This window comes from Pteropus alecto, unplaced genomic scaffold, assembly GCF_000325575.1.
Source record: "Pteropus alecto unplaced genomic scaffold, ASM32557v1 scaffold121, whole genome shotgun sequence".
In the NCBI taxonomy this organism is placed as follows: domain Eukaryota; kingdom Metazoa; phylum Chordata; class Mammalia; order Chiroptera; family Pteropodidae; genus Pteropus; species Pteropus alecto.
The window spans coordinates 13,480,772-13,497,089 of NW_006434369.1; the positions used below are offsets into that span (position 1 = coordinate 13,480,772).

Sequence of the window (16,318 nt, forward strand, 5' to 3'; positions counted from 1 at the left end):
ACCTTGTCATACCGGAAGTTCCTCCCCCGCGCGGGACTGAAAGCGTAGAGCTTGCGCTTAGCGGTTGAGAGGAGCCGGTGGGAGTGTCAACTCGAGTTTCCTAACCGGCTGACCCTGTACCGGCAGTTCCACCCGGAGCTTTTAGTTTCTATAACTGGCTTTGTGTTTCCTACTGCAGAAGGACGCGCCAGACAACCCACAGGTTGTTCGAACTGGGGGCTCACAGCCACATAACCTCCCAACTGCGAAGCGCCCCTCACCTAGGCCGCGTCCGCGCTGAGGTGGGAACCTGGCATTGTTCCCCACCGAGATTGGCTGGAGTGGGCGGACGTCACACAGGGATGTTCCAGCGCGCCTGTATCTCAACTGCGAGTTTTTAGTCCGTGGGAAAGGCTGAAAAGTGTTCTCCCTCCCATAAAACTCAGTGCAGGGTGAAGAAGCATGAAATCCTTATTGTGGATCCAAGAAACTGCATGGACCCTGGAACTGAGCACGCTTTTGTGAATTAAAGAGTTTGGTGCACTGTTTCGAGGTGAAAATGAGTTAAGTGCTTTTAGAAAGTTAAAGTTTGTCATACGACTGAAAATCATTTAGAAACAAAACTTCAGAGTTTGGGCCAAAAACTCCAGTGGCGCTCCTAACATCTATCTTAAAATAGCTTTACGGTGTCTCTGGAATAGCTATCGAAACATTTGAATAAATATTTTAAAAGTCTAACGTAAATCTGGTAAGGACAGAAGGATGGAAGAAGTAAACCTAACTTAAAAAAAAAAAGTAAATTGGCAGACCGTGTCACACGAACAAAGTTGTAAAAATGTAAATGTAAGGTCTGGGTTCACAAAAATTTAAGAACTAAGGCCCTTGCGTTTTTTGCATTTGGAAAACAGCAAGGATTTTTTTCAGATCCCCTTCACCACAGCCCAGGCAGCATTTCTGTGTCGGAGAAGAAGAAGAAGATAAGCATAAAGTTGAGCCATTCACCAATGCTAACTAGCCTGCTTCGCCCAGTGGCTTTTTTTATACTTTACCAAAGGATGACATGTTGGAAAAAATTAATCCTCAATAAATTATTTACTAATTTGATAATTGAATAAAATAATCCAGGCAAATGAGTAGTGACTATAGATTGAGAAGATTTAATAGAAATAATGGAGAATGCAGGATTTAATAAGTTAACATTCACTCTGGACAACACTGCTCCATTTGCTGTAGGGAATATTGAAAAACCATAAGTGGACTTCTTGAAGTATGTATAATCTGTAAATACAAACAGTGACACCCTTGAAACAATGGTTAATACTAAAACAGAACAAATAGGTGCTGAATTATGAGATGGAAAGACCTTGAGGGAGTTTAAAAAATAAATGAACAGGTAGATAGGAAGGTTTTAGGAGAGAAGCACTTGACAGGGCAGACTGTAGAAGTGGTAAGGAGCATGATCTATTTACAGAGAAGTGAGCCTGATCTCACTAAAGCAGAGGGAGTACTGGGTAGTTAAGGAGGATATGGAAGACCTAAAAACTCAAGCAGAATTTGAAGTCAGTGTGATTGGACATTGTCTCCACTCCCATCCCCTGACAGACCTGAGGAGTCAGGAGAATATGGACCAGTGCGATGACATAAGAGATGGAAAGAAAGCATGAGTTACGAAAAACGTTTTTAAAGGAGAAATGAACAGAACTTGGTAACTGAATAGCCCATGGATAATGAGGTAGAAGGATGCCAAGTTTTCAAACCCAAGTGCCAGAGAGGATAAGTGTGGCATAGGGAAGTGAGGGAAGGTAGGTTTACAATGTTGCATCTGAGAAATTCGAATAGCAGGTGTCAAGTAAATAGAAATACAGTGTTTGGTGGAACTTAATCTCTGATAATATTTGGTGAATATCTTTTGATTAAATAACTTAGAGATCCCTTCACCTTCTGGATATTCACATCTTTTAGGTAATTATTGACTAGTAGCCATACATATTGATTTGCTCTTTTCTAAATTCATATTACTATACAAAGTTACCATGGTGTACTCAGACTAAATTTTTTTATTTTTCCAATAACTTGACAAATGACATTTTAAAATTTAGGACAGTGAACTTTTCTGCTCCTTTAACAAGGGATGAAGGAACATTTTTTGTTTGCATATACTAATAGACATTAAAATTATGTTTTTTTAAAAAGGCCTTCGACATTCAACAAATAGGAACAAGGACCATCAAAAAGTTTGGTGATCACCTGCAGATCCTGTACATTTTCAAGTGGATGGTTCTCATGAAAAATTAGAAAGTATGTCAAAAGCAGATGCCATGAATTTTAGCAGTTTTTCTCAAGACTTAACTCACTCAAATTCTCCCTTCTACATGGAAACCAACACTGCTGCTTCAGACTTGTCTCAGGTGTGCATTGCTTAAAAGTTCTGGGAGGTACAGATGTACTTAACATTTACATTGTCTTCCATATGAAAATTTCTTCACAAATATAAGGAATAATAGAATCTTCAGTGGGGGCATAGAATAGGGGAATACAGGGTCTGGTTTTCTCAGTTCCACTAGTATACAAGAAAGGTAGAATTTTACAAATAGAATGTTAAAACATCCTTTTTAGCCTCTTCATGAAGTTCCATAAGTATAGCTAGGGGACGATGCCACAACAACTTAGTCACTGAGGCAGGACAAGAACCCAAGGAGCCTGAAATCTAGTCTGGAATATCTTCCATTATGTCAGCACGCAGATGTTTCAAATGTTGTTCATAATGACATTGACAGTGCCATGTAAAGGATTTCCTATCTTCATGAAAATTTCTAGTGCCATTTGTCACAAAAGAAAAGAAATTTTAATGTCCCAGGATCTTCATGAATGTTATTCTAAATGTTGACAATTATTGGCAAGAGTGTAGGGGAATAATAGGAATTCATTTGGTTTTGCCACATAAAATTACCTTTTTGTAGTTCAAAAACAGACAAGTATTGACAGTTCCATATGGTTCAACCCATAAATTAGCATAACCTTTCTAAAGGGCTGTTTAATGATAGGAAATCAAGAGTTTAACTGTACATTTTATTTTTAATTTTGCCTTTATAAAGTATTCAAGTGAGATATCTGAAGAATTATCAATAATAACTAAACATTGGAAATAACCTAAATTTTCATCAGTAGGGGCCTAGTTAAATTATTGTATATATGTACAGTGGATATATAAACCTTAAATATGATAATATAGATATATATTTGTTGACATGGGAAAATGGTCACATTGCTTTTTACTATGTAGTGAGCTTTTGAGTATACCTTCTTTTCTTTTTAAACAATGTTCAAGATTCCGTTTATAATTTTAAAAAACTTTTCATTTTGAAAAAAATGGGTCATAGTATTATGGTGTTGATCAGTGTCCAAAAATACTATGTACTAAATTATAAAAAATGAATATCTTAAATCATTTATGTAAGGTGATCTTCCCTCTTGGATTTCACTGACCATTTTATTCTTTATAAAAAATTTATAGACCAAAGGCACAAAAGGCATATTTTGGTTAAAAACAGTAATGTCATAGAAGACTAGAGTTAGAAGTGATCTCTGAAATTCAATGAGCAGTGGAGTTCCAAGAAGTTTGTAGAAAAAACATCAATACATGTGAATAGTGCTATTTTATTTTTCAAGTATATTATTCTCGATACTTGAAAAATCTAATCAGGATGAATGGTCTGAATTAGCAACAAGTCTAAAAGATAGATTGTTATAAAATATAACTCAGTTATTGTACTTCAGGTACATTCAATAAGTGGAACAATGCTATAAAAAGTATATTGAATGGAGGTCTTCAACCAGCTGACTTTAAAAAAGAAATAAGAAATTTTGAGAGCATCATTTAGGTCCACATACTTAATATACTATTAATGATTAAACCAATGTTTTCATTAAACATTTAAAATATTTTCCTTACTATCTTATTTATAATATTACTTTACTAATAAGCTCTTTCATCTTAGATAACATTAAGGTAACTGAGAATAAACCCTACATGAATTTTTATAGATTTCTATTTACTGGAATCAGATCTCACCTCATTACTAGAACCCTGTTTTATATATCTTAATGTTAAAAAACTTGAATGACAATTGCTCTAATGTCATATAGGCCACATTTAACAAACATCAAAGAATTATCAGTAAGAGATATATAGGTTATCATATACTGCTACGTATACAGGAACATGATTTGACTTACTAAAAAACCAAAATGTTAAAATAGCAAGATACTTGTTTAATTCTCATTTAGTATTGTAACTTTATTAGCATGATTTTTCTAAAAGGGAGGTTAAATATACAGTGGGGAAAGATACTAGGAAGCACATCCCACCTGTACAACAAAAAATACTAACAAAAATTGCATAGCAATGTACTTATACCTTTGGAAGAGGCTTATGATGTTTGTTTGAAGTATTAATATTAATGCCTTATTATTAATACAGAACGAAATAAAGAATGTAAAAAAGGAAAATGAATCTAAACTTTCTGAAGAAATTTATAGCACACTAGATGATACATTAGATGGTGAGTATACAAACAGAGAAACTAATATTTTTTTATGCCCTGTGATAATAATGGCCAGGTAGTGTGCTAAGCTTTTTATATACATTATCACATTTAATCCACAAACAGTCCCATGAAGTAGGGCTTTTTTTTTCCTTTTGTAAAAAAGGCTGTTTTTATCTACATTTTAAAGATGAGAAAAGTGAGGCTCAGGGAGTAACACAAGAAATACATAATCAACATATTTGACTATAATAAAATTTAAAAAACTGTGACCAAATTATAATCAACAAAGTAAAAAAAAAAGCCACAATCTAAGATTTATGTAATATATGCAATTAACAAAGAAATAGTAAAGAACTCCAATAAGAAAAAGACATATAACTCAATAGAAAAACGGGCAACCTATATGTATTAGTTTGCTAGAGCTGCCATAAAGAAATACCACAGACTGGGTGGCTTCAACAATTTGAATTTATATTCTCATAGTTCTAGAGGCTGCAAGTCCAAGATCAAGGTGCCTGCAGAGTTGGTTTCTCCTGAGGCCTCACAGATGGCTGCCATCTTGTATCCTCACATGGCCTTTTCTCTGTGTCTCCCTGGTATCTTTTTTTCCTGTAAGGACACCAGTCATATTGTATTAGGGCCTGACCCTTATGACCTCATCTAACCTTAATTACCTCCTTTAAGCCCTATTTCCTAATATGGTCACATTCTAAGGTACTGAGAGTTAAGCTTTCAATATGTGAATTTTGAGACATAATTTAGTCCATAACAGTATCTAGGAAGCAGATCACAGAAAAGAAAACCTATAAGAGCATTAAATACCTAAAAGGATATACATTAAAAATCCACAATGCCATTTCATACATATCAGTTTGATGTGTTGGAGGGATGTATAATGAAGGAACTCTTATATAAGTTATTGGTAGAAGTATAAATTGGTTCAACTACTTTGGAGAGTATTTTTAAATATCTAGTAAAGATGAGGATATATATTTTCTATAATCCAGCAATTCCACTCCTAGATATGTACCCAAAGCCCAGACAAAAATTCTTAAATTAGCGTACAAGGAAATGTGTATAAGGATGTTCGTTGTAGTGTTGTTTTTATAGCTGTTTAAAATTAGAAACAAATGTTCAACAAAAAAGAAATAAAGTGTAATTCTTCAGTAAAATGAATTAGATCTACATGTATGTACATGGATAAGTATGAAAAGCAAAATTTTAAGTGAAATAATCACACATGGATATATGTATTGTTATTATGTGTCGTCGGGTCAGCTCCAATTCCTGATGACTCTATGAATGAGTAATGCCACAATGTCCTGTCCTCAAAAGCTCTGCTGAGCTCCTCTAGATTCATGCTTACAGCTTCTTTTATGGAGTCAACCCATTTCATATTTGATCTTCCTCTTCTGCTGCCTTCTGTTTTTCCCAACATTATTGTCTTTTCCAAAGAACCCTGCCTTCTCATGATGCACTCTGACTGGGACAGCTTCGATTTTGTCATTTTTGCCTCGTGATGTTTCAGGCTTAATTTGTTCTAAGACCCACTTGTTCATCTTTCTGGTGGTCCAGGGTATCTGTAGAGATCTCCTCCAACACCATATATTAAATTAATGAATTTTTTTCCTATCAGCCTTCTTCACTGTCCAGCTTTCACATTCGTAAATAATAATTGGGAATATGACGGTGTGGATGATCTCAGCCTTGGTATCCTAATGACACATCTTTGCTTTTGGTGATCTTTCCTAATTCTTTCATTGCTGCCCTTCAAGTCAGCTTTCTCTTAATTTCTTGGCTACAGTTTCCATTTGAATTGATGACTGAACCAAGGTAAAAAAAAATCTTTAACAATTCCAATATCTCCATTGTCTATGTTAAAATTGCATATTTTTCCTATAGTCATGATTTTTGTCTTCTAAATGTTCAAATGCAGTTCTGCTTTGGTACTTTCTTCTTTCACTCTCATCAGAAGTCGTTTCAAATCATTGCTACTTTCTGCCAGTGAGATGATGTCTCTTCATGTCTTAAGTTACTGATATTTCTCCTTTCTCTGAGTCTACTCCAGTTTTTCAGATGTTCTGTATATATATTAAACAAATAGGAAGATAAAATTATATATAAGTATGTATATATGTATATATAATGATGCTATTTACATAAAATTGTAGAACAGAGAACAATATTGTATTCAGTTTGTCCAGGGTGTTGCAAGATATTTTGAAATTTGAAAGAAACAGTGGTACTGGACATCTGTTGGACCCCAGAAACTACTACCTTGAGATAGTTCACTATTTCTGTAACAGTCCTTTCTATAACACCTTATTTGCAAAGCTGTTTTTTTGTAGGATGCTATGATAAAAAGCAAGTTTGCACAAAAATCAAGGTGGAAAAGGAAGCGAGGGTTCGCCTTGTTCAATTTGATTCCAAGGTTTGAGACATGTGGGATTCAATAGTATATTCAAGTAGTAAGTTTGGTTGTTTAAGAATGAAATAAAATATTACATTTTTCTTTCAATTTTTGTGTATTTTGAAACATCTATTAAGTTGTTAGGACAAATACTTGTTAAGTTGTTTGAGCTTAACTACTTCACAATTGGAACTGTGAGGTACTTCTTTTGGTCTAGGGGTTCTGTGAAAAAATTACTGAGACATTAAGGTGTCACAGGATGAGAAAGTCTGGGAACTTGATATATATTATTTAGGGTACACATGAGTACCAAAAGTAGAATAATATGAATGGAAAGAATGAATACATACAGGCTTTAGTAACAGCGGTTACATCTGTGGAAGGAGAAAGGAAGGAAGTTAGAAGGGAGGAGTCATTAATTTTGCAACACTATTTCTTTCTATTTTGCCTTATTTGCTTCTGATTTTTAAAAATGTATTAAATCTGGGTAATTTGTCTTATTGAGAAACCGTATATAGCATACTATTTAGAAGTAGTATTCTAAAATCTTACCAGCTCTGTGACCTTAGACAGGTGATTTAACATCTCTTATGTCTCAGTTTCCTTCTCTAAAACAAGGATAACAGTACTGATCTCATGGGATTGTTGTGAGATTAAATAAGTTTATGTGTATTTGCTATTATACTATTCACTGTGTTTTTGTATTCTTTTGAAACGTTTTAGAATTAAAACATTTTTAAATTATAGTACAACGAAAGAATTGTGAAGATATCTTGTTCTTTGTTGTAATGGTATTTGACCAAAATGATATATAACAAGCTTTTGTACAGTCACTTGAGAATTTCTTTTCCCCATGTGAAAAGTTGTTTTGTTGGCTAGCACGAAGCCATGCTAAAATCCACTCAGTGCAAAAGGTTGAACTATATATAATTCATAAAAAGTTCAAAAGTTTATTTTATAAATGTTAATATAACTGTTAACACATACATTAATGCTCAGCTAATTCTTATTTCCATCTTTCTCTTTCAAATGAGATGTCAACAATGGAAATTACTCACAGGATGTACTAACTGAGCCAACTGACACCAGCATTTCTTCCTCCAGACAGTTTGAGCCCATTTTCAAATTTCATGAGACAGAAGCATTTAATGATGAAGTGATAACATTTCAAAATCTGACAGGTGGCTTTCCTTACACCGAGAAGCCAGAATTGCAAAGTCATGTATATAATTATGCAAAAGACAACAACATAAAGGAAGATTCATTTAAAGAAGAAAATCCAGTGGGAACTGACACTTCCACATACAAGGACCAACTTGCTCATGAATGTGTCAGGCAACCTCCTAGAAGCCTATCTCCAATCCACTGCAGTGAAGAGACATTGAAATTCACAGAAATGTCACTGGCTAAAAATACTGCCAAGGAATCTGTCTTCAACCCTGGTCAACCTCAAATCTTCTTGTGTAAAGAATATATACATAGTGATGTTGAAAAACCATTTTATAGAGACAATAGCTTTAACCTGCTTGACATGAGAGCTGATTATGAAACAAAGGAGGTAAGATTTTTGATGGTCAGTATAGCCTGTAGACTATTGAGAGTGTTTGTTTTGTTTTTTAAGGTATATAATCAGAGACTTTCCAAGTAGTGATCAGTCATCTAATGAGCACAAGCGACATTACTTCTCTGTGGAAAATGCCTTCCCACGTCTCGATCAATGTAGAAACAAATTTTTCTAATAAAATCCAGTCCATACTTGGAGATTAGCTCTACCAAATGATAATTTCTTTGAGGATCAGGGCTCTGTCTTACTCCTTTTATGCTCCTTAGCATCTACACGGTGCCTTGACTATAATGAGCTTTTGTATTTGGTATATTCAATTGGTTGGTACTCAGAGTTGACATTAAGAAAAAATTTGCAAAGGAAGAAGTGCAGAGGTATTAAATTACTTGACAAGGAAAGCTTAAGATTTTTCTATCATGTGGGATTTGTATTGACTAGCAAAAATAATTTTTTTTTTTTTTACCAAAATGAAAACATTGATTTCTCTTTTAATTTATTGATTCTGGGCATACCTGTATTATCCCAATAACACTGAAAATACCAATGATATAATAAATTCTGTGTGCTCTGAGCAAAATAAAAATAAAAATTTTAAAAATTTGTGTGGGCAAATAGATATAATAAAGAATAGAATAAATAACACCTTTTCATTGTGAGTTTGATGAGAAAAGCTATGACTATTATGTTTCACTTGCAAGTATAACCAGTTTGTTTTTTTTGTTGTTGTTGGTTTATTGATTTGGAAGAGCATTTAAAAGAGAGCTTTATTTCTCTATGTTGAAATGACATTAAAAGTCTGTTTAATTAGAATTTCCCAAAATTATTCCTTATTTCTATTGCATTCAGTCAATAAATACTTTCAAGCATCTATTATGGGCTAGGCCCTGTGCTATGTGTTAGATAATGGTTAAAAACACAAATTAGAAAAAAACAAAAAGATGTGGTTTTTGTTGTCATGAAAATAACATCTTGGTAGAGGAAATAGATATTAATCAAATAATCACACAAATAAATGTAAATTTTCAACTATAGTAAGTACCATGAATAAAGCTTTTATATAAAATGTACGTAAAGTATATATAACATTATATAAAATTAAGTATAAACTTGCAGTTATGTTAAGTCCTATGAATAAAAGTAAGATGGAGTTTGGAGAAGGCTACCCTGATGTAGTGAGAACTAAGCTAAGCTCTGAAAGATGAGTAGCAGTTAATTAGGTAAGCAGAGGTGGGAGAGCATCCCACACAAAAGTAACATGTGCAAAAACCCTGTGGCTGCAGGGAGCATGCTCCCTACTAGGACCTGAAGGAAGGCCAGGGTTGCTGGGTTGGAGGGAGCAAGAGCAATATAGTAGATGAGGATGGAGAGGTAGCATGGATCAGATACTCAGATCAGACAGATATCAGGACCTTGTAGGCCTTCGTAAGGATAGTTGTCTTTGCCTCAGAACAACGGAGAAATATTAAAATACAGAGGTCCAGTATCCAGGAAAGTTATACAGTCTACTTCTACCAGGATCTTTTACTGGGTTTTTATGTCATATTCATTTCAGCGTTTTTTTAAACTACAACTTACTGTCTCTTTTAAACCCCCCAAAACCTGTACTGTGTCCAAAAAATCAATCGCAAGACATGTTCATCTGGCATTCTGACGTTCACAGAAGTGGTAGCACAGTGAGGTAATGGTTTAATGAGGAATTAAAAAAAAAACCTTTATTCAAAAGAGGGCTCATAGACTGTAGGGTAATTGAAAAATTTGTTTTAATTTATGTGGTCAAAGTAAGTATCTTATATGTGTCCAGAACATTTGCATCATAGAAAATGGTAAGAGAATCAATGTTTAATTTTTATTTTATAAAAATAAATGTGATACATATCTTTATCATATACCTATTGTTTGTGCTCTGCTATCTTATATTGTTTGTGCTCTGCTATCTTACTAGGTGCTATACATACATTTAGCAATTAATATGTAAGTATCTTTGTTAAATGAGTGTCATTATTGGAAGTAGATATTATAGTTGTTATGTTACAGCTAAGGAAACCAAACGAGGGATGTACAATTTAAGGTCGGCTCTGACTTCACAGTTCATGATAATTCTACTCTTTCACACTTTTTACTATAATTTACAGATTACTGTTTCTTCAAAAGGAACACAAAATTCTGGGGAGATTCCTGAGATGTCAGTCAGTCACCAAAAGGAAGTCACAGTGGAGGGCATGGAAAGTCCAGGGGTTCTTTCAACTTGTTCTTCTGAGGGCATTTCTTGGAGTGGTGGAGCATCTGGTGAGGACTGCAAAATACCTGACACAGAGCAAAGCTGGGAAATCTTACAACCTCTGGAAGAAGTTATAGCTTTAAATGAAGTTTTACAGAAATTAAAACATAGTAACCAGAAGCAGCAAACTCTGATCCAAAACCTACAGTGTAGTAACATGTATTTAGAGAAGAAGGTTGAGGAACTGTTACAGATGAAGACTACCAAACAGCAAGTGTTCATGGACATCATAAATAAACTAAAGGAGAATGCTGAAGCATTAATTGAAGATAAATACAGAGTAATGCTAGAGAAGAATGATACTGACAAAACATTGCAGAATTTGCATGACATTTTAACTAACACCCAAAAACATCTTCAGGAATCGAGAAATGAAAAGGAAACCTTACAGATAGAGCTTAAAAGGATCAAGGACAATTATGTTTGTCTACAGGAAAGGTACATAACTGAAATGCAACAAAAAAATAAAACTGTTAGTCAGTGCATAGAGATGGATAAAGCCTTAAGCAAGAAAGAAGAAGAGGTAGAGAGGCTGCAGCAACTCAAAGGAGACTTGGAAAAGGCCTCCTCTTCTGCTTTGGACTTGTTGAAAAGGGAAAAAGAAGCTCAAGAACAAGAGTTCTTGTCTTTACAGGAAGAATATCAGAAACGTGAAAATGAAAACCTGGAAAAAAGACAGAAACTGAAATCTAGACTTGAGAAACTGGTAGCAGAAGTTAAAAATTTGCAATTCATATCTGAAAGTGAAAGGGCTAAGAATATAAAACTTCAGCAGCAGATCAACAAAGTAAAAAATGAAAATGCACAACTTCAGCAGCAGGTTGCAAAGAGTGAGGAGCAAAATTCTGTCTCTAAATTTGAGACAGCTCAGTTAAAGGAGCACTTAGAGGAAGCAATGGAGTCAGATATCACAAAGGTATTGTTACAAATTCAGAACCTCTAATGCAGAATTTCAGGAGTTTCTAAAAGTCTGGTAATGCATATTTAGGCATGGCACTTACATAAATTTGTTTGTAGAAAGAATTATTAACCAAAAAGAGAGATAGAATGGAAAATACACTACAGATGTGGAGGAGGTTCTTTGGTTCTTGGGTACTAACATTAGAGGACAGCCATTTCTGGCCTCGTGATTATTTTGGTGGAAGTGAAAATGAGCATGAGAATTTTGTGAGTACCCCTGACCAGAGTAGCTCTGAAGCATTCTTTGAGAAAAGGTACTTCTAAGTGGGGATCTCAATCTTTTCATACCATGTCTGCCTATTCAACAATAAAAATGAATAATTCAATTGCATATTTGGTTTACCCATATTATATCATATAATAATTTGTAAATTTATAAACATTTTTATTGAGATATAATTGAGACATATTAGTTTCAGGTGCATAACATAATGATTTGATATTTGTATACATTGCAGAATGATCACAATAAATCTAGTTAACATCGGTTAAAAACATGAGGAGAGCCTCATCAATATTTTTGGAGAGGTTGTAATTTGCTAATCTCTGCAGTTCGGGTGGTTTTTTTGGCAGACAACCTGGTAGCACATCCTGGAAGACAGAAATTTCACAAGCCAGAGCACATCTATTTCAGTTTTATTGGCTTGCCTTAAAATATTTATAGTACAGTTTTATTAACTCTATTTAGACAGAAGGCTAATCCGAACTAGAAAAATGTATGTTTGTTTTTATATTTTATAATAATTTGAACCAAGCTGTCATGTTGCCTCGAAGATATCCTTAGTGGACTCGCTTTCGTGAATCTGTAATCAGTATATATACGTATTCTTTGCAAGTAAATAATTCTACCATTTTTAAAGATTCTTAGGAAAATATTATTCTCTATGGTTAAAAAATGTTCTCTGTGGTCTTTTCTCCAGAAAGAAGGAAGGATTATCTAAGCCAGTGGTTCTCAAACCTTAGCTTTTATCAACATCAGCTGTGAAAATACAGATTGTTGGGGCCCACCCCAGAGTTTCTGATTCAGTAGTTGTGTGGTGGGGCCTGAAAATGTGTACTTCTAACAAGCTCCGAGGTCTCACTGGCACTGCTGGTCCAGGGATCACACTTTGAGAATCAGTAACCAAAGCAAAGATGACTTTAAGTTTAGCTGCTAACCAAATCATGACAAATTTTGAATTGGTAAACTCTGACTGAATTAGTATAACTGTATAAAAGTTTATTACAGTATATAATATTTTGTTGAGGTTTCTTTAAAAAAAAAAAAACTAGTAAAATTCTTTGTTTTATCTTGACTAATCAAATTCTTTAGCATCCTAAAATCATTCTTACTCTGCTTTTAGTTTTACTTTGCATTAAACTTCTAGGTCCATTTTCTCAAAATGTGGTCTGGGAGTGTCTGTGAGGTCAACAGTATTTTCATAGTAATTTGAAAATATTATTGCCTTTTCCATGCTCATTCTTTCACAGGCATATAGTGGAGTTTTCCAGAAACTATGTGATGTGTAATGGTGTAATTGTTTTAATGGCTGATAACAATGCATGAAGCAAACATGAGAATCCAGCTGTCTTCTATTAAGCCAGTATTAAAAATATTTGCAAGAGTCTATGGCCATGCCACCCTGAACAAGCCCGATGTCTGATCTCAGAAGCTAAGCAGGGTTGGACCTGGTTAGTACTTGGATGGGAGACCACCTAGGAAGACCAGGTGCTGCATGTGTAAAAAATAAAAAAGTAAGGGATTGTAAACTGACAAGGTCTATGCAATCTGTGAGGTCAACCAAAGTTTGCCTTGCCTAAAAAATAAATTAAAATAAATAAATAAATAAAATATTTGCAAGAAATGTAAACAGTACCACTCCACTAATTTTTTTTGGAAAATGTGGTTTTTTTAATTAAATCATTATTTATATTGACACATAATAGATTTATTGTTGTTTAAGCAAATTAGTAAACAAATATTTTTAAATGTTCTCAGTTGTAATTTCTAATGAAATAAATATTGATAGATATAAACTGCACAAAAAATGGTTTTTGAGGTCCTCAGTAATTTTTAAGAGTATAAAGGGGTCCTGAGAATCTAAAATTTTGAGAACCACTGTTCAAAGTTTTTACGAGTGGTATTTTATTCAGCATTTTACTTAAAAAGTAATCCAGATTCTTTGTCTTTATTGTGACAAATCTGAATTATGTACATATAGGATGCAGAGATGATACATTCTAATTTGTTCCTGAATTGCTCACCTTGTGAAGAAGAGAACATGAATCCCCCCGATGTGAAAAACACTCAGCTGGCCTCCAAAGTCTACAACCTTTTGGCTCCAATGGTAGGACATCTCACATGCCAGGTAATAAAAAGAATTCATATTTTTTTATTAGGTGGGGAGCAATATTAAGATTGGCTAACCCAAAAGAGGCAATGTAAACTGACAGAATTGTTATGAAAGAAAAAGATGGAAGACAAAATGGAGACCCTTAAACCAACCAATCAGCCTTTCTTTCCTTCTACTACTTCTATTAATCTTTCTTCAACACATAATTCCCACAAGTCTACAGTAAGGTAACATAATAAGATAAAAAATAAAGGTATCAGATGAAATGCTTCATTTAGTACTTCCCACATTTCAAGAAAGCTGTCTCATAGCAATAGTCTTATCTTCTGGGTCAATCTGTTGTAGTGATTAGTGATTGTTCACATAAATGAACTATTTACCCAGCTTTGGGGCAGGGATAGGGCAGGGTGAACCTGTGTATATTAGTAGAATGAAAAATGTAGTTAATGTCAGGTGAGTTCGAATCCTGGCTTCACCATTTCCCAGGTGTGTGATCTGGCCAAGTAATTCGACCTTTCTCAGCTTTCATTTTTTCATCTTAAATAGGGCAGATGATACTTGCTGCTGCCCTGGGAGTTTACAAGCACTACATTTAATGAGAGAACATAGGAGATGACACTTGATCGCTTCTCAAATTAGCTAGCTCTCTTCCACTTTCCTTCTTAAGTGCATTCTCAAATTAGCTAGCTCTCTTCCACTTTCCTTCTTAAGTGCATTCATATGAGCTAAAGCTTGGGGGCATGGATTTGTGATGTTCCTCATCCAACACAAACCTTATTTCTATTTTGTTTCAGTTAAAATTTGTTGAATACTAGTGTTTATTGAATGCTAAAAACTGAGCTAAACATTTTCTGCAGTGATATGCACAAAGTGGTGGCCCACAGACTGTATCCACCTAAGTTTTGTCTTTAAATATTAGAGTTTAAATGTGACACAGGTTAAGCCCCTAATAGGCACTCAATAAATATTTGCTGACTTCTCAACCTGTCCTTGGAGCCATTTAAATTTATCAGTCCTGCTTTTCATGGATTATCTCTTTATCTAATTGTACCGTTGTTTGTATCATCAGGCTTTTTATTTTTTTTTTTTTAACACAGAATAACAAACTAAGGCTTAGAATAGTTGAATTTCTTGTCCAGTCTCACATATGGTTAAGCGGCAGAACTCAGATACAAACCCAGGCAGTCTGACTCCAATGCATGCACTTTTGACCCTTAGCTTATATTGGTATAAGTATCTTCATTCTAGGTATCCTGGAAATACCTAGAGTTTCAGTGTCTTTGAGGATGTCTGATTGTTCTGGAGTCAGGTACAACAATTTGTCTAAAATTTGAATTTGTAAACTGACTAGACAAAAAGGGAACGTTTGCATGAATGCATGAGCATGTGTAGTTTTTATAGGTGAGTATTAACCTCCCAGCAATTATACTAACCTGCCCCGATAACAATTATGTACAAATTAAATCTATATGAATTCTTTCCACACTAGCCCTTTAATGGGTGTCTTCTGATGAATAATTTAAGAATGGGTTTAATATTATTTTTATCTCCTTTAGTTTGGTCACTTATTTTGAGAGGATGATTTGTTTCATTTGTGTTTTTTCCTTCCTCCTTTTAGCTTTACTGGAAAATTTTTAATCTAGCCTCTCAAACTATTACCCTTAGGGCATCAACAATCCCAATGCTGAACATATCAAAGAGAATGAGAAAGTTAGTGACCCAATGATACAAAAATTGAAGAGCTTCCATCTTAAAAAGAAAATTTTAGATGAAGAGGTACTGTATGTGTTCTTCATTCTATAAATTATATCATTTGTCATGAAAAAAATAGTCAAAGGAAAAAACAATGTAGAAGTATAAGGAAACTCCTAAAATTGGGATTTTTTTAAAATTTATTGGGGTAACATTGATTAATACAATTATATAATTTTCAAGTGTACATTATAATTTGACATCTATGTATTATTGTATAATGTGATTACCACCTAGAGTCCAGTTTCCTTCAGCTACCATATATTTGATCCCCTTTACCCATTTCACCTTCCCCCAACTCCCCTATATTTGACTCTCCTCCCCGACTCCCTACCCTTTGGTAACCATTAGTCCATTGTCCATGTCCTTGAGTCTCTGTTTGTCCTGGTCATTTGTTCCTTTTAGGTTTATATCCCACATATAAGTGATATGTGATTTTCAACTTTTTCAGTCTGGCTTATTTCGCTTAGCATGATTATCTCGAGGTCCATCCAG

The 16,318-nt window shown here is 34.3% G+C and overlaps 1 protein-coding gene and 1 pseudogene across 1 annotated transcript in view; both read left to right on the forward strand.

Annotated features, from left to right (window-relative positions):
• The first annotated feature begins 2,154 nt into the window (after positions 1-2,154).
• CAGE1 (cancer antigen 1) overlaps positions 2,155-16,318 on the forward strand; it is a 46,637-nt gene continuing 32,473 nt past the window's right edge. The window contains exons 1-6 of the mRNA XM_025044926.1: positions 2,155-2,387; positions 4,460-4,541; positions 7,971-8,414; positions 10,643-11,694; positions 13,940-14,086; positions 15,737-15,847. Coding sequence (XP_024900694.1) covers positions 2,280-2,387; positions 4,460-4,541; positions 7,971-8,414; positions 10,643-11,694; positions 13,940-14,086; positions 15,737-15,847 — 1,944 coding nt within the window. The 5' untranslated portion in view covers positions 2,155-2,279. The remainder of the gene's footprint in view (positions 2,388-4,459; positions 4,542-7,970; positions 8,415-10,642; positions 11,695-13,939; positions 14,087-15,736; positions 15,848-16,318) is intronic.
• LOC112477712 lies at positions 13,343-13,458 on the forward strand (annotated as a pseudogene).